Genomic DNA, 21926 nt, shown 5'->3' on the forward strand with positions numbered 1-21926 from the left:
GGTGGCTCGTGTGCGCTGACTTGCGTTTAACAGGTTGAGTGTGATTGGTTCATTCTGAATGTGGCCACATGCCCGTGTTAGAACACCGCACATGCAAACTCCACACGGGGATGTTGCAGCCCAAATTTGAAGCCACAGTCTGTGAACTGTGAAAATGGATGCGCTAAGGTGGTTGTCTTCTTTCTAATTTTATGCAGTTAGGATCATGTTCAAATGTTACAATTTGACAAAAAGGATTAACGTTGGCTGTAACTTTTTGTTTTAAAAGCCACCGCGGTGGTTCATTGCAGCTAAGCATGTCAAGAACATGTCATTGATGAAGTGGAGGCACCTTCACTCAACCTTTTCCTCGCATCCATCTCCAAAGGTGAGTATCGTTCTATTTATTTTACTTTCACGTTTTCTTTCTCAGCATTTTTTTTTTTTTTTTTGCGAGCCTGTTCACAATGCCAGCAGAGCTTTTGGCAATCCTGTCCTTCATTTTAAATTGAGACCATTAATACCCATTTTTAGATCTTTTCAGTATGTACACGATGCAATTATTTAAGGGGAAGAAACCATTTTGCCTCCAGTTCTTGATTTTCTATTGTGCCAAATTATCAATATGGGGCATTGTCCATAATTGACCGTTTACATTCAGCTAATAGTTGTGAAGAATTATTAAGTCTGTCCATTTTTTAGTAAAGGAGTTACTACTTTCACTTTATATATATATATTTTTTAACAGAAATATCTACTGTACATTTACTGAAGTACGGAGTATATCTGAGTACTGTTGCTGCCACCTCGGGGGGTGTTCATCAGACTGCAGGGAAGGTGGAGACTTGCGAAAAGGGGCGAGGTCGAGAGAGAGAGGAGAGAGAGAGAGAGAAAAAAACCTTGAATGAGGGATGTGAGTGGAGTTCAGAGTGCAAACACACAGCAGTCAGCCAGCCAGCAAGTGCACCTGAAAGAACAACTCGCCCGGACTTTAAATTGACCAAAAGGGGGGGCAAACATGATGCTGTTGTTTGACAAATGTACTGTTTGTTTTGCGTACTTGTGCAAGCCGTTCCTCGCCTCCTCTTGACGCAACAGGTTAGCGGCCAAAGTGCACCACCGGCTGATGTTCGGAGGCTCGAAAGAAGCATGCTGTCAAAGCCGTGGCCCTTCGGCACCGCGCAGCAGGTCCACTCATGGGATGTAGTGCACGCAGAGTCAGGTTCAACTCGGCCAAGGCGCTGTCTTTCCTCACCATGCTCTTGATCTTCACCTACTTCTTCTACTGCCTCACGGGAATCTGCCACTCGGCTCCGAGGACTTTTTACGCGGACGATGAGCGGCTCGGAACCCCGCCGGGGAACGGAAGCGCTTCCCCGGTTGACGCGCGGGCTGTGCAGCCCCGCAGCCTCCTGGAGGACAGCAACAAAAACAACGACAACAACATACCCGTGTCCAACACTTTCGGCAGCAAACGCTTCCCGCAGGCCATCATCATCGGCGTGAAGAAGGGAGGAACCCGCGCCTTGCTCGAGTTCCTCCGGATCCACCCGGACGTCAGGGCCGTGGGAGCCGAACCTCACTTCTTTGACAGGTTCTACGACAAGGGACTCGAGTGGTACAGGTATGACACGCATTCCACTGACACCCAGGTTACACCCCCTACACGTAGCCCGTTCCGTTTTTTGTCACCGGTCAAACCATTAGGTACACCTGCGCACAATCGAATGCTGCAGGCGCCGTTTTGATTGACGTGTTCATTATTGGGTTTACATGTAGACACAAACTTTAAATGATATCAGAACACGCTATAAGCATGAATACATCAATCTTAATAAATGTACATATCATTGTTCTGATTATACATGTTGCTGTACACTCGTAAGGACTAAAATATTAGAAACAGTTCAAAGTGTAATGCAGTATTTTTCTACCTTCAAATTTGCTGCTGGGTTTTTATTTTATTTTTTATTTTTTTTGCCCCTTGACTTTTAAACTCAGAAATGTGCACACTAAAGTTACTCTAATAATTCTAACTAATAAAATTTAGACTTATCTCTGACTCTTTCCTCTCGGCGACTACCTGCATAAAAGCGTCTTCCAAATTTTTTTATGAGGTACTTGTATGGGTCTTCCATTAGATTGTGTGGCGTGCACGGTGACTTGTGGTTGCGCCTCGTGATTGGCGGCGCCCAGGGTTTACCCTCCTTCTCGCCCCAAACTCCCGACTCAGCCGTGAAACTAACGAGGAAAAGCGCTTTCCAAAAGAAATGCTTAGATTGTGTATGTACCTAATGAAGTGGCCCAAACGTGTGTGCCGTAAACAGCTTGAAATTGAGTTGGAATTCATTATCCATCCATTTTCTGATGCACTTATTCTTACAAAGGTTGCGGGGGGTGCTGGAACCTATCCCAGCTGTCTCCGGGCAGTAGGCGGGGTACACCCCGAACTGGTTGTCAGCCAAATAGGGCACACAAATAGACAAACAACCATTCGCTCTCTCACAGTCACACGTAAGCACATTATAGAGTGTTCCATTAACCTACCATGCATGTTTTTGGAATGCGGGAGGAAACCGGAGTACCCACAGAAAACCCACCCAGACACAGATTCAGATGTGTTGAATTTCACATTCAATAGCAGCTGAGCGAATGACTGAATCCCCCACATCCACCTCATATGAATCTTAACCTGCTGTCAGTTGTGAACAATAGACATGAAGTTAAAGAACAGCACAAAAGGCTAAAGAGCTAAGCAGACAGAATTCCAGTTGTTGTGGCAAATCCTCACAACAAACCGTCGAGTGCCATCTCAGGACATGAAGGCGTTGACATTTCCTGCCAATACAAGACCAACTAAGTCTTGCATCATCATGTGCCAATATTCTCCCCTCACATATGATAAATTCTCCCTCGGCAGCACTTCATCGTTTTTGACACCATCATCTATAATTGTCATCCAAACATCATTTGTACACATCACACACATCAGGACATCCTGTCTGACACACTTTCGACATGAATGCAATTAACACTTGACTTTGACTGATGAGAATCACCTCTGGACAATTCTGCCTTCAAATTTGTGGGATGAGTTTTGGGTGGAATCTTTTTTTTTTTTTTCTTCCTCCACCCAGCTTGACCACTGTATAGTCCTCAAAGGCATGCTACGATGAGTTTGGTATGGAAGAACTTCAGCACCCTGCCTCGAGCGGATGGTGAATCATTCCGAAATGTTGCAGAAAGTCTTCCCAACAGATTGCAAAGGGAGAGCCACTCACTCTTGTCTTTCATTTTTGTCACATTAATAGCCTGGTGTCCCAATTCTTTTGACTAGCTAGTGTATAGAGGGGCAGCACAGTGCGTCTGTCTTCCTCACGTTTTCGAGGTTTGGGGTTTGTGGAGAGAGAGCGCATGTTCTTCTTGAGGGACTCGAGTCACATGACTTGACTCGACACAGACTTAGGTCGCCAATTTAAATCTTGGGAACCGTTTTTCTAAAATGACTTGGACTTGAACTGCATCACTTGACAAATCTTGCCTGTTGCCTGAAAAGTAGTCCAAGGTTATTATAGTTAACATAAACTAACGAAATAAAAATAAACTAAACAAAAATGAAAATGCTTTAAAAAAAAGCTATCGGAAAATAACTGAACCTACAATATTGAAATGAACCAAAACTATAATTATGTCATATTTGTCCTTCATTTTTATCTTTGTCAATTAATATCATAGATGAGCTTTGGGGCTTCATTTTAAATTTTGGTGTTGCTGTACATTCGTAGCTACCAAAGAAGGAAGGTGAAATAGTTGAGCATTGTAGTTTACTTCATTGCGCAATACAATAATTGAGCTTTTTTAATCTTGCACTCAACAAATAATCAAAATATTAAAAAACAGCCCCCCTCCCAAAAAAAAAAAACTAACTAAACTAAACCAAAGCAATGGAAACCCCACCCTAAAATTTGGATGAAAAATAACTGAATTTAAATAAAAGTCCAAATGAAATAAAAATGAACGATATTTTAAAAATCCCAAGCTTACCTGTCAGCCCACCGTGGACTAAAGTGCTGTCGAAAATAGAGGGGTCACTGTTTTGTGTCATTTTTCTGTTAAGTTGTTGCGGTAGAGGCTGCTCTTACTTCTGCAAAGATGCAACAAGAGTTGAGCTGGTGATCATCTCCAGATGTTGTTTGAGCTTCTGGGGAAACTTTCAATCGAGCTCTAAAAATGTGGGAAAATTCTGTTTCGGACCTGCGAGAAACCCCCAAATCATCTGATAGCGTGGAGAAAAGTGCATACTAAGCGTTTTAAGATAAGACGAGGTGCAATTTCTGTTGTTCATAATTTTAGCATGCTGTTCAGCTGACACAGCCATGTATTATTATTATTATTTTTTTTTTTACACATTTGCAACCTGTTTCTCACGTTCTTTTATCCACCTTTCACTTCTCATTGTCACGCTTCCTCCTCCCAGTCTCGGTTAGAAGCACTTGCATCTGATGATGGTCACGGATGAGCTGGATGCCCCTGATGGTTGCCAGCCTAGTTGCTAGGCAGGCACACTTCTTGTGTGATGCTCGTGGACCCAAAAAGCAGGCAGGCAAACAATAAACCTGTGTCGAAACAAAACAACATGACAAGAACACACAACGATCCGACCGAGACTGACGGAACCCAGGAAACTAAATGCGAGTACTGACTAGACAACAAACAACATTTGGACAAGACAAAAAGGGTTGAGAAGCTGATTGGTTGACACAAGGGACCCGGATGACAACAGGTGGACAAAAAACCGAATGAGGAAGACAAAAAGAAAAAAAGCACATGAGGAAACAAAACCAAAACGTAATCTAAATAAAACAGAATCATGACACTTCTGACGAGCACTTTTTGGGCTTGCCTGGTGTTGTGATTTGTGTTTGAAGGGGGCGAAGAGTTGAGGAGGGGGGCGGGAATTAACTCCACAAACAGAAACAGCGGCAATGTGATCCCGAGTGAGGTCTGCGAAAGATGACTCGCTTGTTGTCACCGAATCTCAAAAATCAGGGCGGGGAAAGGACCGCTTGCTGTCATCTGCAGCGACCCGAGGAGAAGTCGCCCCGAGTCATGAAGCGTATCTCTCTTGTGCGTGTGTGTGCAATGTGGGACAGGGATTGAACTCGTTCAGCCGAAACAAGCGAGTCGTCTTCTCAAACTGCCAGCTCGGTGTCACTTCTGGAAACACGCACACATAACACCTGATTTCTTGCAGGCCGGTGTGTTCAGCAGGCCCTGGAAAAACAAAACTGAAACTTTTGACCCGTTCATCTTGTTGAAGCTCTCCATGTAATCTGATGATCATATTTTGAAAAATAAATAAATGACTAAATAAAAATCCCATAGTGGCGTATTTGGCTACACGAGAGGTTCAAAATATTCGAGACAGCTCTCAGTATGATGCAGCACAGTCGGCCGCCATCAGAGACTGCGACTGCAACAAATAATAAACATTGATTCATACCAGAATGACCCTCGTTATAGACCGCAGACCCCCGCCAAGGCTGAGAAATCCTTGAATCCATGTGGTTTTTCATTCCGTCGTGGGTGTGATTGAATTCAAAAGTAGGTAAATGACATTCAGGAAACATTTGACAGTCACAATGGAAAATAATGCCACGTTTTCTTTGTATCATGACATGTCACTTAGGTGCCCAGGGAACGTGAATGTAGTGATTTGTTCCTAATGTTCAAAGATAGCGTGTGTGTGCGTGTGGATGTGCATGTGTGTGTGTGTACTCATATTAACACGCATTAAAGTTTTATTTATTTGTTTGTGAAGTGAGAGTGACGAAAAAGACTCCAGGAAAATTTTGGCCACATTCTGCTCCACCAGATAACAAGGTTCAGATGTGGTGAAGCAGCATGTGGCTCATGACCCATTGTTATCCAGCCCAGCATTTCTTTTTATGTTCATGAGGTAAACATGAAAAGCAATTTTTGGTGTCGAAAAGACGTCCATGTTGAATACTTGAGATGCGCAAAGTCTTGACCCCAGTCTCCAAAAATGCAGTGTGAGGTGTGGACTAAAGGCACACTGTCGAAAAACACACTCCACACGAGTGAGTCCTAGTTCAAGCAAAAGATGCAGAATTTTGAATACCAGAACTGTAATTTCCATAATATTTCACTTCCTCATTGATGTTTTTGAAAGCTCATCAATTGTCCGACCTCCAGTTTAGAAACCAGAGGTCACATTTTGATGGCAGTGCTATTAAAACTCAGAGGAAGTCCTTTAAGGCCAAGCAGCAATTTCAGTACTGAAGAAAATGACAAATGTCTTCAGAGGAATTGATTATAATCTGCATATTCTGCACACAGGAATATGTGGGTCACTTTTATATGTATTTTTCAAATAAAATGCGTTGGACCATATGATATATAAATTGCTCCAAAAAATAAAGGGAACACTTGGATTTACATTGCGCTGTTTGAGCCTTCCCTTTATATTTTTCAGCAGTATATATTCTATTGCCTTCAAAATGCTAATACACAAAGCAAAACACTATGGACAGGCTCACAAAACTAGCATCAATGTTGTGGTAGTTGTAAACCTTAAAACGGCTCTATTTAACCACAAACAATAGAAACGCACACAGACAGAGCATACAAGTTTCACAGGCATATATTCTTTATAAATCCTCTGTGAGAAACGGCTCATAAAAGTGTAGCTTAGTCGCGACAGTCTTCTTTTGTTTAGTCATTAGAGTTACATGTAGTAGAACTGCAAGTCACTTCATATTGCAGCATTCGCAAAATTTCGAATTTATCATTCAGAATAATAGCTTTGCATCCATCACCAGTTACTGGCAGGCAACGTCTGGCAATGAAAACAGCGAAAGTGAACTCCCCCCTCAGTACCAGGGCCAATAAATTCTTAAAAGCCAGGGTGATATTTTGGACACTTCATTGAATGCCAGCAGCTGATTGGTATAACAGACTTGCCACATTTTTTTTAACAGCAGCAAAATTTTTGCTGGAATTGGAGCTTTATATGATGCTTCAAAGGCTGATTAAAAAAATAAAATATGGCCATACTCATACACCATATGGAGGACATATACCGAGAGTTGTGGTTCTTGTTCTTGCAAAGAGTTGAGCTTTATCACCCATGTTCAGAATAATTAGCGAGGCAAGAAAATAAAAAACAGGATGGAAACAATGAATTACTGGAAGTCAACAGGCACGTACGTCAGTGAAGCATGGGACAAAGAATTTGCAGTACATATTGGCACTGATGTTATACTGTTGAACAGTACATCTGAAGTGGGAATAGCCAAGTGTTTTTTGGGTTTTTTTTAGTAGATGGCTGGCTGCATAGTTGGCACACAATTCATAACTTCAGTGAAAAATTTACCAACAATGTTTTGTTTTTGTTTTTTTAAATGACAGATGTCGGAGGAAAGATCTTTGTGGAATGTCACTTGTCTCTGGAAGATCCATTTGTTACATACATACTTTTAACAAACTTATATTTGCTATCAATTAAATATAACAGAGTGGAAGCACACCAATAATGTCAGTGACAATTCATGAAAAGGATTTCAAAAATACTGTACAAGTGTTACCATTAGAAAATATCAATAAAATATGACATTGTTGCCAAACTGTTTCACGTAAAGATGAAAAATAATTGACACACATCCACAGCCTTTGCCGTATCCTGCTAAAACCCTTCATTAGCAGGCATATAAAATATTATTACATCCTTGCGGAAGTACACGGTCATTCACCTCCTGTTGAGACAACCACCTGTACTTCTATAACAGCATTGTTAAAAAATGTGCTCACAGTATGTTTAGAATCTCTAAATAGCAACTATGACGGGGCTTGTCATGTGGCGCTTACCCACCACTTCCTCAGGCTGCCTATGGAGGAGGGTGTCAACTAACACTCTGATGCATAAATCCGACACCTGGCAGTGTTGTTCCGAGTATTACTGTATTGTCAACAGTTTACGCAAGATTTGAATGGATTAAATACGTGTCCATGAATTCATTCACTTTCACCGTTGAAGTTTCTGACTCCCCTCTTTCCCAGTCTCTTTTTTTCCACCTAATTCTTATGAATAGATGTCTGCCAAAAACCGAAGGCATTCTATCAATCCAAACGGTCCATTAATCTGACATCATAACCCGCTGTATCATTGATGTGTTTTTTTTCTTTTAAGATAATGAAATTATAATTGCATTTTGAGAATACTTTTCAGCTCAATGTGCTGCACAGAATGCCTTTTGTTCTGGCGCACCAGGGGCGTAGGGAGGAGGGGGATTGAGGTGGTGTTGGGGGGACTTGGGGCAAGCCAAAATGTTTTTGGGCAGGAAGTCTCTTGGCCACATCCACGTTTGCGGGGTCTGCATTTAATCTGGAGATCCAGACTGTCTCGGGGTATCAGTAGTTTAATCAGCGTCGTATCACTGGAGGGAGGAAAAGCACTACATCCTCTCCACAGCAGGGAGTTCCAGACTAATGTGGCAAGACGGCAGTGTTTTCCGTCGTCATGCCACTGATTTACAGGCTCTGCACATTTCCTCAAATAAACTGTATGTGTTGTTGTACGTCTTGGTAGCACTTTACAATGAGGGGTTTATCAATTATTTATATGGTATACTGTCTGAGAATGTCATTAACCATATGAGTAGAGAGATAAACAGGGTCGTCTTCTGTTTGCTGAATAGTGAGACGTCGTTTAGCTCTACTTTAGAGTGGGGCTCCCTCATGGCAGTTTCTGATGATAAGGTTTTATTGATCCGTCACTGGGGAAATGGCTGTTGAGGCAGCGCAAGAGAAGGGCAAAGCAGATAATGAGTATGAAGCTAGAAGAATTGTAGATTCAGAATCGGAAACATACAGTACAGGGGCCACAGACGGTTGAAGTTACTTTTATGTTATCAATTCAAGTTTTTTTCAATTCAAATGTATTTATAGAGCACTTTCGAACAGCCATCGCTGCATACAAAGTGCTGTACATGGAGCAAGAGTTCTGTCAAATATATTGTCTGTGGTTCTTTGCCATTAAAAAATGTATGTAGTCATAAAAAACCCTCAAAATAATTAGTTAACTGATTAATTGTAAATTTTAAAAATGTTTGAAAAAAACACTTTTCTAATACACTTCAACCCTTTTTAATGAATGACCTGGCCCATCTCTCCATTTTAAATATCTAATGTGGCCCTTCTTGAACAACATTTGGCCATCAACATGCTACATACTGTTAAGGTGGAATAATTCATATAATTCTGCATAATACACATGTAGCATTTTGAATAATATATAGATGAGCAAAAATGGACACCACACAACAAACAGTACTTCATGTGATTTAAATTACCATTATAAACCATAGAGGTTTATAATTATAATTAATTCACTGCTTTTCATTGGCATATATGGTGAGAGTACCTCAAGGCTCTGTCTTTAACCTCTTGTCATTTCAAATAATTGTTTATCAGTTATTTCAAAAAAGAAATACAAAAATGTTACATGTAACATGTATGTGAAGTTATTTATTTTACTAATATTTTCTTATTCCCAATATCCATTCCATATATAAATGAATAAATCAATTTTAAGAAACCTTTTATTTATTTATTTTAAATATCTAGATTACCACAGCAAGTATTTCAGGAATCTTGATGTCAATTGCTCACTGGGCTCTTTTTCCCCAACCCTGATACAAACAGCACCTCTGTTTGTATCAGGGTACCTCGACATCAATACGTAGACCACAACAGGACTAGATTTACATGCATGACAACGTGCACAAGAAAGGAATCACGCAATTAATCACGTTTGTCTCCCGGCACCTCGTACAGGAGCAAATTTATGATGACAAAATGTCTTTTATTGATTGCGCGATGAGAATGAGACTCATTGAGATGAGGCTGACAACATTCATTAGTCATGAGGACGACGGATGAACAACTTATGGTCAATTACCCAAGTGACACTTCAGTGAAGGGCAAATCTCAGAGAGGTCCTCATCTGCATCGTTACACACACACACACACACACACACACACACTGGGAACAATCTGTCATATCGAGACAGACATATTGATTAGACATAGATAAAGCAGGGACAGACAGGCGGCAATGGGACATTTGCAGCTCCTGTACTTGGATAAGAATCAATTAATGGTCTTTTTATCACAGAGACCATTGGAGTAGTTTGGGATTCAAATTACTTGAAGTCAACTTTAGATCAATGTGTGACTACTTGGGGCTAACAAGCAGCAGTAAATAGTGAATTATTCTTTAAAAAAAAAAAAGGCTTCAAGCTGTTGAAACCAACTTCCAGTTGGTTTACTGTCAAACTAAACACAAAACAAAATAATTTTATGTTGCATGTTTATTCAAACCATACAACTTTATCTTAAGACAGTCCACTAACTTAATGCTAACACATAATAGGAAACACCATGGACTGGCTAACAAAACTAGCATTGTTGTAACCTATAAAACTTTCATTATTATTATTTTTAACACAACCGGTAGCACCACATGAAGACAGACACTGTAAAAATACTCACTGGCCTATGTTCTTTGTCCTCTGTGATAAATGACTAATATCACTGCACCTTACTCAGTCATAGTTTGGAAGCTCTTCCTTGAATTAATCATGATGCACAAACCGTTTCATTCTTTACATTCCATTTAATGATGTAACGACCTGTTTTTGTAATGTAAATATCCTAGAGTGCTATTTACCAGGTGGATGGAAGGGATTCACCGCATTTCAATGCGGTAATGAAATTTGAGATTATTTTATGATTTACGATCGTGGACATGGAAGGAATTAACTCGTATCTCACTGTAGTTAACTAGCATGTGTCGTAATGTTTACATGCGTAAATTAAGGTATTTTCTCAAACAGTGTTGTGCCACGACTCCATTAATCACTCATTGAATCACCCACTTAAAACAAATAAATCCATATGCGTGGTAACCATCATTTGTGTTTTTTTGTCTCAGCGGTGTCTGCATTTTTTGCTTCTTATTCAGTATTATTATTACTTCACAATTAAGTCTCCTCCTTACCCCTAACAGTTTTTTCCTTGGGTGGTGACTGTAATTATGGTTCCAGTCACCCTCGCCGTACGCCTGCTACAGAGTTGTTTGTGTGCATCTGACTCTATGTTTCGTGGAGCTGCAGTACATACCGTCATGAGGGTTCGGTCCAGTCTGGTTGTGTCCATCTCCTATCTGTGTGTTTTCAACTACCAGAAAATAGTCTTTGTTCTCTTTAAAAAGTGTAAACATTGTAATGGCAAAAAACAGTTATGAAATGATTTATGTTTGTGTCATTTTTTTTTTCAAACCACCAGAAATGTGAATTTCAGCAGGTGTGTGTAGGCTATTTATATGCATTGTAATAATAATACTGAGGGACCTAACTATTTTTGCAAATATTGTAAAAATACATTTGTACAAATTAACCACAGAGCATTGTCTGGAATCAGCTTACCCCTAATTGACACCCGGTTGCTTTCTTTTTTGTACAGCCCAAAATATGACAGAATGCAAATGATTATCAACACAATATTATTATTGGGTATTCTAAAATGTGTTTGCACAAATAAAACTCCTGGCACCCTCGATAAAACTTACCCCTAATTGATACCTTGTCCTTTCTGTGGTTGAGTACAGGAACTACGTTATACATCTTCCAAGTTCTCATTTGCTGTAGAGTCCCTCAAGCCTCCGTCCTTAATCCCCTGTCATTTCAAATAATTGTTTGCATGCTGTTTCCTACAGATCGCAATACAGTATAAGAGTATGCAATTAATGATTTTCAATGTCTTTGTCAAAAAGGAATTATGCCTCCACAGATCATATAATTAACCACAATACCATCTAAAAGATAAATGCACTTCCCCTGAACCTCCATGCATCATAACTGCTAGCGAACGATGTCTTGCTATCATCCCATAAGGCGATTATAAAACAAAACAAACGTGGCTCGCTCTTTTTACACAGCAGCTTATTCTTTAGTCATTTATTTGAACCCAAGCCACAAGAAAGCTCAATTTTTCCAGCAACACTTCAGAGAACGCATCGAGAAATCGAACCGTGGAGCATTCATTCAAAAACAATTTGCGTCAGCCTCACACGGTTTGACTGTGTTGAGAGCAGACACATCAATGAATCCCGGAAAAAAAACACATTACACGTAATAAACAGGCAGCCAAAAATTTGGTAGGCCGGGCTAAAAATCAAACGCACACATCTGTGTGAGATCGTTGGCGTCCGGGAAGTGACAACGTCTGTGAAGAAGCGAGGGGATGCAACTTTGATGAGTTTAAGCATGAACTCACGGAATACGTTATTGTTGATAACCTCACTGAACCAGCCAACGCATGCATCTTTCAACATTGCTCCCCATGTGTTCAAGAAAACAAGCTAAGATCAGCAGTTGGCTACGCCGGTGGGGCTTTCTGAAGACATTTGGGCCAGAAGGAGTTTAGGAGGTGGTGCTGAAAGGTCCCTCCTTACTTGCTCTTGCTGGAAGAACAGAGGAGACGCTGGAAATCTGTAGGAAATTGCCGTTAAGTGTTTCATGAGTCTTTGTGGTTTTGACTGATCAGGGGCAGGGGGGCGGGGGCAGGTTCCTGGTGTGCCTTGGGACTGAGATCCCCTGCACAAAACACACAAGAGAGCAAGACTCCATGCGGCTTTAATCAGAGCAAATTTTGGGGTGCTTCCATGTGCAGCGATGTGTTTAGGTTATATCTTGATGGCCTCCTTTTTTTTTTTTTTTGAAGTGGTGTGCTCTAATGAGGCGTGTGTATTCCACCCGCCTAGGCAAAGTTTGGCACAAGCCAGAGTCGACGGCAAAGAACAACTTTAAAAAAGCGGGAGAAGGAGGGGGTTAAAAAAAAAAAAGTCCAATCGCACGAATAAATGAATGACCTTAAACATTACCACCAAGGACGAAAAATTTCAAGCTGTGGTTCTTCACTGACGAGTAACATGTTTTGACTGCAGAACCTGACGCTACTGCTTGTTGTCAGTTCCTGTTATTATCGTAACCATGACTACCAAGCTTCCATTTTTCCCCCTTAAACATATTTATCGTAGCGCTATAGGCAGAGTCTGAAACATTTGCTAAACATATATGTTTCCATGGGAGTAGACGGCAATCAACTGATGTCTGTCATTTTGGTTTGAGGCTGTGATAAAAACAATTTTAAAAGGCCCCGTGGCTTGCGCCTAGTTTGTTACTTTGACGCATGTTTTTGCTACCTCCTGGCGGACTTGGGGGCACTACTTGGTGTCCTTCGTAAATAAATAAATATATATACTGTATATATATATAATTTTTTTTCTTTAGCAGTTGGAGTCTAGTCTTCCTTTCGCCTTGAGTCAGCCAGGACAGACTCCGCTGCCCCAGCCCTTCCCACGCCATCCCTACCGCAACTCTAAACAGGATGAGCATTATAGAAAATTGATGCATGGTTGATTTGTTGTGTCTGTGTGCTATACATAACATTTCCATCGGATGGCTGATTGGGATGTAGGAAAAAAAGGCACATCAGACATTTAGAGAGAGGATAGTACTGTTTGGAGGGGGCAGGGGGTATGTAGCCTGTGGTTGGTGTCCCACCATATTTCTTTGATGGTGCTAATAAAGATGGGTTCAAGTGGTTTTGTTGTAGAGACACTTTCTCTGACAATTTTTTTTTGTATCCATTCAAGGCTCACTGTAGACAAAAACAAAGTGAATTTGGGAATGGTTGTCGCTCAAAGTTTGAATTACTGAATTACTTCATTTGTAAAAAAAAATAAATAAATGCGTGTCTGTGTATATATATATATATATATATATATATATATAATTTTTAAAAACGAAATTAAAAGACTAACATAGATTTTTGTTTCAGGAACTTGATGCCTCGGACTCTGGATGGTCAGATCACCATGGAGAAGACCCCCAGCTACTTTGTCACAAAGGAGGCTCCGAGCCGCATCTGCACTTTGAACTGCCAAACCAAGCTCATCGTGGTGGTCCGGGATCCTGTGACCCGAGCTGTGTCTGACTATACTCAAACTCTATCCAAGAACCCGGGACTTCCCTCATTCCAGAGCCTGGCCCTGAGGAACGCCTCGACGGGCCTGATCGACACGTCGTGGAGCGCCGTTCGCATCGGCCTCTACGCCAAACATCTGGAGAACTGGCTTCAGTACTTCCCCTTGTCACAATTTCTTTTTGTTTGCGGCGAGCGGTTAGTGTCCAATCCCGCTGGGGAGATGGCTCGGGTTCAGGACTTCCTGGGCCTGAAGAGGGTCGTTTCCGAGAAGCATTTCTACTTCAATCAGACCAAAGGTTTCCCCTGTTTGAAAAAACCCGAAGGAAGCAGCAGACCTCGCTGTTTGGGTAAGTCAAAGGGAAGACCGCATCCTCAGATTCCTACCGACGTCCTGCAGAAACTGAGAGACTTCTACAGACCTTACAACCGACACTTCTACCAGATGAGCGGGCAAGACTTCGGATGGGACTAACAGGGGAAGGTAGCACAGACAAAAAAGCCTGACTCTGACGTCTCAGGAACCAAATGTGACAATACAGACAGCAACCTCCAAGTGGACCAGCTTCACGACTGCCCTGTCGATTGGGACTCCAGGACATTTCCTCAAGTCCCAAGCAGCCACGAGACACTTAAAGGGGGAGTGTGCAGTTGAAAACTCAACTTGACTACATTGATAACAATTTATAAAAATAGAATTTATTTTAAAAAAAAAAACTAAAGGTTTGAATGTACCACTCACTTCCCTCCCCACCTCGAGTCTCACAATATAGCCATTCATAATGCCACGCGATGATAGACGTGCAGAGGTGTGATAAATAGTCACAAAGAACACAACAAAATAGCAGTGCTAAGCTAAACTAAGCATTCGCAATGTAAACAAGCTGCCGATGTTAGCCTCTTTCTAAGGACATTGTGAGGATAATACCAAATGGCATCGGTTTGAAGTTTTGTTGCTTGGAATTTTCAATCAATTAAAACTCAAAAAGAGGTGATAAACGTATTGTCCAGCAGAAATCTTGCTAACTGCATTTCTTGCGTCTGAGGTTCCTTAAGAATCAAAACAGTGCCAGAGAGGGCTGAATTAATTTTTTTTTTCTTTTTTCCACAGATCATTTTACTATTGTTCTACTGTCAGGTTTATACTGATAGTCTTCACAAATATGTCCAAAGGTCTTTGGGGAAAACGGCGCACACTCTCCCTTTAATAACTCGGACAGTCGGACAGAATTTTTGTGGGTTTATAATATTTCATTGTTTTACCATCGATTTATAATTCAAAGAATGGCCAAAAACAACAAACAAAACATTTCTCACTTGGAACTCACATGTAGCTAAAGAAGTAACATTCAAATACAAATGGCTTACCTTCCAACAGCCTGTACTTGATTATGTAAGCAGCTGGTTGAAGAAACAAAAAAACCCAATTTTTAATAAATCAACTAGCGTGGCTTGTTGGAAGGCGACAGTGACTTGAGGTTTCGCTTTCATCGCTCTTGTCATCACAAATCTGCTTTTGAAGGGAAGCGTCTTCTGATGCCACCAATTGGGGGAGTTTATGTCCGTCCACCAATCAATCCCAATCGCAAAATCAAACCGAATCAACAGCAAAGAAAGGAGAAAAAAAACAGACGATTCACGTCGCAGTAACAACCACCATGACATGCGACTGCTTTGCTGTCGTGTAAAAACTGCCAACGCTGCTGAGGTACGTCGCTGCTTGCTTGTTTGTTTGCATCATATGGAAGACGACGAGTTGAACCAAAGGGAAAACATTGCCTCCAAGTATATATTTTTGAATTGAATAAGCTGATATTTATAGTTTGTGTTGATTTACAGACAAAAGAAAGATTTTTTTTAAAAATGTATTTATTACACAACAAGACGTGAAAAATGCCTTACTCGCTAATGACGAACCACAATCTCATTTTAGTTTGACAGTATTAATTTAACTGGACTGTTCCTATTTTCACAACATTTACTGTTCAGAAGGAAATATGTTTAATGTTACAGGGTGCCAACTGTGTTTCATTTTAAATTCCGTAACCAAGTAAAGTTCTATCTTCCATGACAGCCGGCGTCTGTGGTTCATTTCAGCAAAGTTGGCTCTGCCTCACAGAAAAGTCGCACCGGAACGTTTCAAAGCCGCATCGGAATCAAAACCACTTGTCCAGCCTCGCAATCGCTCGGCTGCCGTGACTCACGCACTTTGTGTCTTGGGTGACACTTCCATACGGTGAAGTCGCATGTAAAGTGATGCCTTTCATTATCGAGATCGGACTCTGAATTAGCAACAGAGTTGCTATTCTTTTGTGGCATACACCACTGGGCCGCGGACCGGTTCCGGCCCGTGGGTCAATCGCTTGCATTCCTTCCGTTTCATTTATTTCGGAATCTGAAAGATGCTTTATTTTGAAAAATGACCGGATTCTCTTTTACATCCGTCTACAGTGTGTCACTCTTGACGCAGGTGACGGCGCGCATCTCGGTCACGTGATAGGTTGCCGCTAAAATGAAGCGCTGGAGCTAGCAAAATGAGTAAAAAAACAAACGTCTTTGGGAAGTTTGTTTGTAAAAAGGAAAAGTCCCAGTCGGGAGACAGAAGAGGAGCCGACGACTTCCAAGAAAAAGAAGGCTACATTTAATAGACAGTATCAGGAGTCCTACTTTACCTCAACTGGCGATTCCCACGCACCGAGCCCACTCTGCATAATATGCAGCGACGGTGCACTTTGTATTTGCTGTGTATCTTATTTTGAAGGCACGTTTAAACATTACCATAACGGCCAGAGGGTGTTGCGGCCAGATAGGACGTTCCTCGTGTCATGATTCGTATCTATTATGTTTAGAAAATACCACAGTTTTCACGCGGGTCATATATTATTTTGTTGTATTTATCCATCCCTGAAAATATTGTTTGACATTAAACCGGTCCATGGGGCAAAAAAGATTGGGAAGCGCTGGCATACACCATTGTCCCGTACCCAAGCAACAAGGCAAATGAAAAGAACAAAACAGATGACGGTGCTACCAACACAGTTGAATAATGTCAAGCCTCTTGGGGGCTTCGCTGAAAACAGTCATGATATTTTCAGCATTTGAAGGGTTTTTATGAGACATTTCAAGCCCCCCTGGAAGTCACTCGCCAATGTCTGAGGGTCTTGATGAAGAAGTTTCCAATATTGCAAAAGTTCACGCTGATGCATGGCTCGGCCGGTGCCTATTCCCCCCCGACTTCGCACGCAAACACGCCCACACATTTTGGCCATCGTCCCGGGTCTCTGCACGCCCTCTCAAATTGCAGTCGGCATTTCTGTCACATTCGCCCTCTGTTTTATGAGTCTGGCATCAGTTTTGGAGTGGGCCCCCACCAAAATTCATAAGCGGTTGGTCGAGCCCCCGCGCGCTCTGTGCCAAGGCTGGCTATGTTAGGATCAATGGAGTCCCATTAAAGCCACATGACTTTTAGCATGATTTGTGGTTGTCACTAAATCCTGGTAATGATGTGAGAAAGGCAATTGGGGTGACCCATGAGAGCAGCAGCTGGAATGACAGAGGCGCTCGAACGCATTGTTCCCGGACACGTTTTTAAGGTGTCAGCGCACAAAAGCAACAGCATGGCATAAAATGCGACTTTTCTTTTGCTTTTCTCTTGGTGGCGTGCGTGGTTGACGACGAGGCGCTCTATAGTCGGCTGCAATTTGGAGTACCACATAGTTGTCAGTCTTTGTGTGTGTGTGTGGTTTTTTTTTGCAGTTCTCTTCAAAGGTGTACGTCTTAAGAAAAAAATCTCTGAATTCACTTTCCAGGGTTTTTTTTATGTCATTTTGACAAGTGAAAAACAAATTACTGTACGGTCTCACAAAGCTCCCTTTTCATTGGGAATGGATAATTTGTTGAACTCTTTTAGCTGGAATGCAGCTTCCAAGGCTTTTTCACGCCACAGTTTAAATGCATACCACCAATTCCTCCCAATGTGGATTTATTTGCATGAGTGGAAATTGGGCCTCTGTGGCTATTTGAGATCAGGCGTGATGAGGGAATCTTTTTTTTTTTGTCATACTCCTCTTTGAGAAAGATGGAGAGGAGGAAACACCCAGTTGAAAAAAAAGTTTATTTCTTCAAAGCAGCTAAAAAAAAAAAAAGAAGTACGATTAGAAAGTTTAAAAAAAGAGGCGGTTTCTCTTGCGAGGAGCCAGCCACAAATGAAGCTGCTTGTGGGACTCATTTTCCACCCTGTACCGCAGTCTCCTTGAATTGAGGGAAGAAACGCAGAAGATTTTTTTTCTCTCTCTCGTGGTTTTCGGGCCTCGCGGAATCTCAAGTAGTGACTCCCATCTTTAATTGACGAGAAAACCATTTGGCTCGGAGAAAGTCTACATGCTCGAACCAAATTACGGCATGTTGAAAACTTATGGAAGCTCGAGTTTGCCTTTTACAAACGGGGATTTTTAACGAGATTGTTTGTCAGGACACGTTTCATTGCACGCTTGTTTCTGAAAATTGAGGGCTTCGTAGGTTTTGGATGGATGGCTCTACGTTCGGAATGGGCAAAAAGGAGGGATGGACTTGGTTTGAACACAGCTTTTTTATTTTCCAACGTTTGCTCCGTAACTCTCGAACGAACACCCCTTTTTCCGGTAACGAAACACTTTCTGCTTTTCTTCGCCAATCAGATGCAAGCAACATAAGAATACTGTATTTCAGAAATTATTAAACAGAATATAATTTAGATAACTCTAACATAAAAGAATATAATGTTCAAATATAAAATGATATTAATTAATAATTTAACAAAAGTTTACATTTATGTAAAAAAAAAAGACGCTTTTACTTAAATTGAGTGAGATGTGTGCACTTTTATAAGCAACAGCGCCGTTGCCCAAACGGACGGAAAACTTCACACGTGAGGCTTTCGAAAAGTTAAAATAGACCTCGCGTCGAAGCGTGGAAGTTCTTTGGGATGTGGCTTTTGAGGAAATCGCAAGACAATTTTTAACCGTTACACGTGTTCCGTGATGCACGTGCCGGCACGGTTGACTTGTCTTCTCCACCTGGGCTCTTCCAGTACAATGTGCGCAGCCGATCAGTGTCAATGGAAGAGCGCTACACTTGGCTTTTCATGCGTACTTGCTTAAGTTTTCATCCGCCGCAGAGCCCTTGCATAATTCTACAGCCTTAGCGTGGCCCATTAAAAAAAAAAGATCTTAACTCAGGGCACGGTTTTAATATAAATGACAATAATCGGCCACTTGTTCGTGCAAAGTGTGGAGGTTTCATGCGTTTGCTCGACTTTACGACGTATAGCATGGTGTGCCGCAAGTCTAGTGTGTGATTGCTTTCATGCATCCTCAGTGACTCACTTCCTCCGACCCCCCGCCCCCGCCCCCGCTTTTAACTTCACGCAGCAAAGTCTGCTAACATTCAGCGCAGCACGCAACGCACAAAATGCTCATTTTCTCAATGCGCGCACGCACGCACACAGTTAAGGGCAGCGCGGTGCAAGATCACTTCCAACTTTCTTCTCAGATTTTTTTTTTAATAAAATGCAGCCGTTGTGATGGGAAAAGACCAGCATGAATTAATTGTATGAACCTGTCATTTCGCCCCATAACAGTGTAATGCAATCATATATAGCACAGGTGTCAAACTCAAGGCCAGGGGGCCAGATCTGGCCCGCCAGATCATTTTATGTGGCACGCGAAGGCAAATCATGTGTGTCAACTTGCTAAAATTTGTAGCGAAATGTCAAATTGGCATGTGTAATAAATCATGTATTTTATAAAGTATTTTAATAAGAATTTTGTTACCCTGTTTACACTCACTTGAACAATAATTGAACAAACTATTATAACTGAGTTGACTGATTTCAAAAGGAGGAGTCTATTCATTTGTTGTGTACAAGTAATAATTTTGTGGTTGCACTGTCATAACGGCCCTCCGAGGGAAGACGCAACTACAAATTGGCCTGCGATTAAAATGAGTTTGACACCCTTGATTTATAGCAACAAACTGTAGTAGGGCTGGGTGATATGGCTGAAAAGTATATTGCCATAAACCCTTCTGCTTTCTTCTCTACTAATAATTTTAATTTCCTTGGTTAAGTATTAAGTAGACTTGAAGAACAATGTAGAAATGCTATTAAAAAATCGCTTTATAGATACACACAAGGGAGACTTAAATCAGTTTTCCACTGCGGGAGCTGGTGTTGTGGCACAAAGTCTTTGTTTAGCTCAGATTCCCCCCCACTGCCTTTTGTGGCCTCACTTTCCACCTGGCGTGATGTCACCACGCAGTGACATCATGTCGGGCTGCAAGGCTCAACCTCGAGTCCGATGCCACTTCTCGGCTTTCTGCATGCGCCGAACGCTGCAGCACAGTGAGCTGGGCGAAGCTTTTGAAGTTGCTGCAGTTTTGTTTCATGTGTTTGTTCACACCCACCATGAAGGTGATGAATCCAATTCTCATAAATGATCATCCCCTACATATATAAAGTTGACCCCTTACATTTTTTCGGCTCAGCTTTTGCTTATTTGGTTATTTACGGATTTTATTAATTTTTTTCAAAAGGTGCCAACCCAATTTTTTTCCTTGCAAAACATTTACTGGCTGTTCATCCCCATTTTTTTCATGAATAATTTACGTTAAAAACATTTTTACCGAACAGCGTGTTTCCACTGCATAACCTTAACAGGCGAACTCAATTTGACCTTGGCTGAACTTTTTTGTGACTCTTCCAGTCTTATATAATCTTCATTGAACCAGATAATACCCATTGAGATCAATATGTCAATCCCAAGGGTGACCTGGCCAAGAGGCCAGCAGCACACGTCATGAAAAACATTAAAAAGTCAACATAAGTGATATGTTTGAATACATGTTTTTGCGAGTGCGTGGTTTCCAGTAAGAAAGCGCTGAAACATTTTAGCATAAGTAACAAATCATAAACACACAGGCACTATTCAGTGGTCTCGTGCTGTTTGTCATTCAGAGTGGATCAAAAGGCTCCATCGGGAGTAACTGGTTCTGAGAGCTTCAGTTCCAGGCTGTAAAGAGTTCCAGACTGTGTGGCCAGCAAGACGACTTCTGACGCAAGGACGAAAAGATGAACATTTGCGTTTGAGAAGACTTGAGCTTTGTTTTTTCTGTGTTTAAAACTAATTTCAAACTCCTCAGACGCGAATGGGCCACATTAAAAGCAGCTTGTAAAAACACAAAAGCCTGAGTGAGAAAGGATGAACGGCAATAAATCATGGTGTCCTCTGCATAACAGCGTTGAAATGCATTTGACACATTCACACACAGCCTGTTGATGCAAATTGAAAATAAAGAGGGTCCCAGGGAGAAGCCTTGGGGTACTCCTTTGGTAACATGCACGACCGAAAAGTGAATTCAGCGACATGCACACACTGTATTCTTTTTGTCTCTCTTTTGCACTAAAGTGAGTGGTCACTTTCCTGTGTAAACATCCGATTGGACACCTCCAAACTGGATGTGCTTGCGGGGAAATGGATGCTGAGCTTTGGGCATCATCAGCAGCTTTCATCAGAGACATTGTCACACAGAGGCCTAAAAGCGGACGTCCTTGGAAAGATCCCTGACTCAAACACCTGTTGTGAATTTTGCGCTTCGGCTGCTTTTTAGAGCACAGTAAGTTGCGCAACAAGTACCGGGTACTGAAATATTCAACAGTTGCACATTTGAAAGACTGGAGGTCAAATCAAGGTCTCATGTGAAGGCTATAGTTCATTTTTAGATTCATCCTGAAATTTTCTGCCGAAGTTGAAGTGTACCTTTTCTTCAGAAGTGCACTGCCTGGTGACTTGTGCGCAGCGTGACACGCCCTCCAGGTGAGTGACGGCAGAGCGCACGCACTCACA

At 41.6% G+C, this 21926-nt stretch overlaps 1 protein-coding gene across 1 annotated transcript; it reads left to right on the forward strand.

Annotated features, from left to right (window-relative positions):
* The first annotated feature begins 49 nt into the window (after positions 1-49).
* On the forward strand, positions 50-16119 carry LOC147193163 (heparan sulfate glucosamine 3-O-sulfotransferase 6-like). Its single transcript, XM_086132878.1, has 4 exons — positions 50-168; positions 269-367; positions 1078-1603; positions 13903-16119. Exons 3-4 carry the CDS (start codon positions 1176-1178, stop codon positions 14519-14521), a joined length of 1047 nt encoding a protein of 348 aa, XP_085989004.1. The 5' UTR covers positions 50-168; positions 269-367; positions 1078-1175; the 3' UTR covers positions 14522-16119.
* The last annotated feature ends 5807 nt before the right edge of the window (positions 16120-21926 follow it).

The sequence above is a fragment of the Hippocampus guttulatus genome, chromosome 16, assembly GCF_054856545.1.
Source record: "Hippocampus guttulatus isolate MCC_2025c chromosome 16, RoL_Hgut_1.0, whole genome shotgun sequence".
Taxonomy (NCBI): Eukaryota; Metazoa; Chordata; class Actinopteri; order Syngnathiformes; family Syngnathidae; genus Hippocampus; species Hippocampus guttulatus.

Bases quoted from the DNA above. Each gene is read 5' to 3' on its own strand.
- LOC147193163 (XM_086132878.1), top strand. From the start codon at position 1,176: ATGGGATGTAGTGCACGCAGAGTCAGGTTCAACTCGGCCAAGGCGCTG. The intron at 1,604-13,902 runs GTATGACACGCA...TTTTTGTTTCAG, and splicing joins AAGGGACTCGAGTGGTACAG to GAACTTGATGCCTCGGACTC.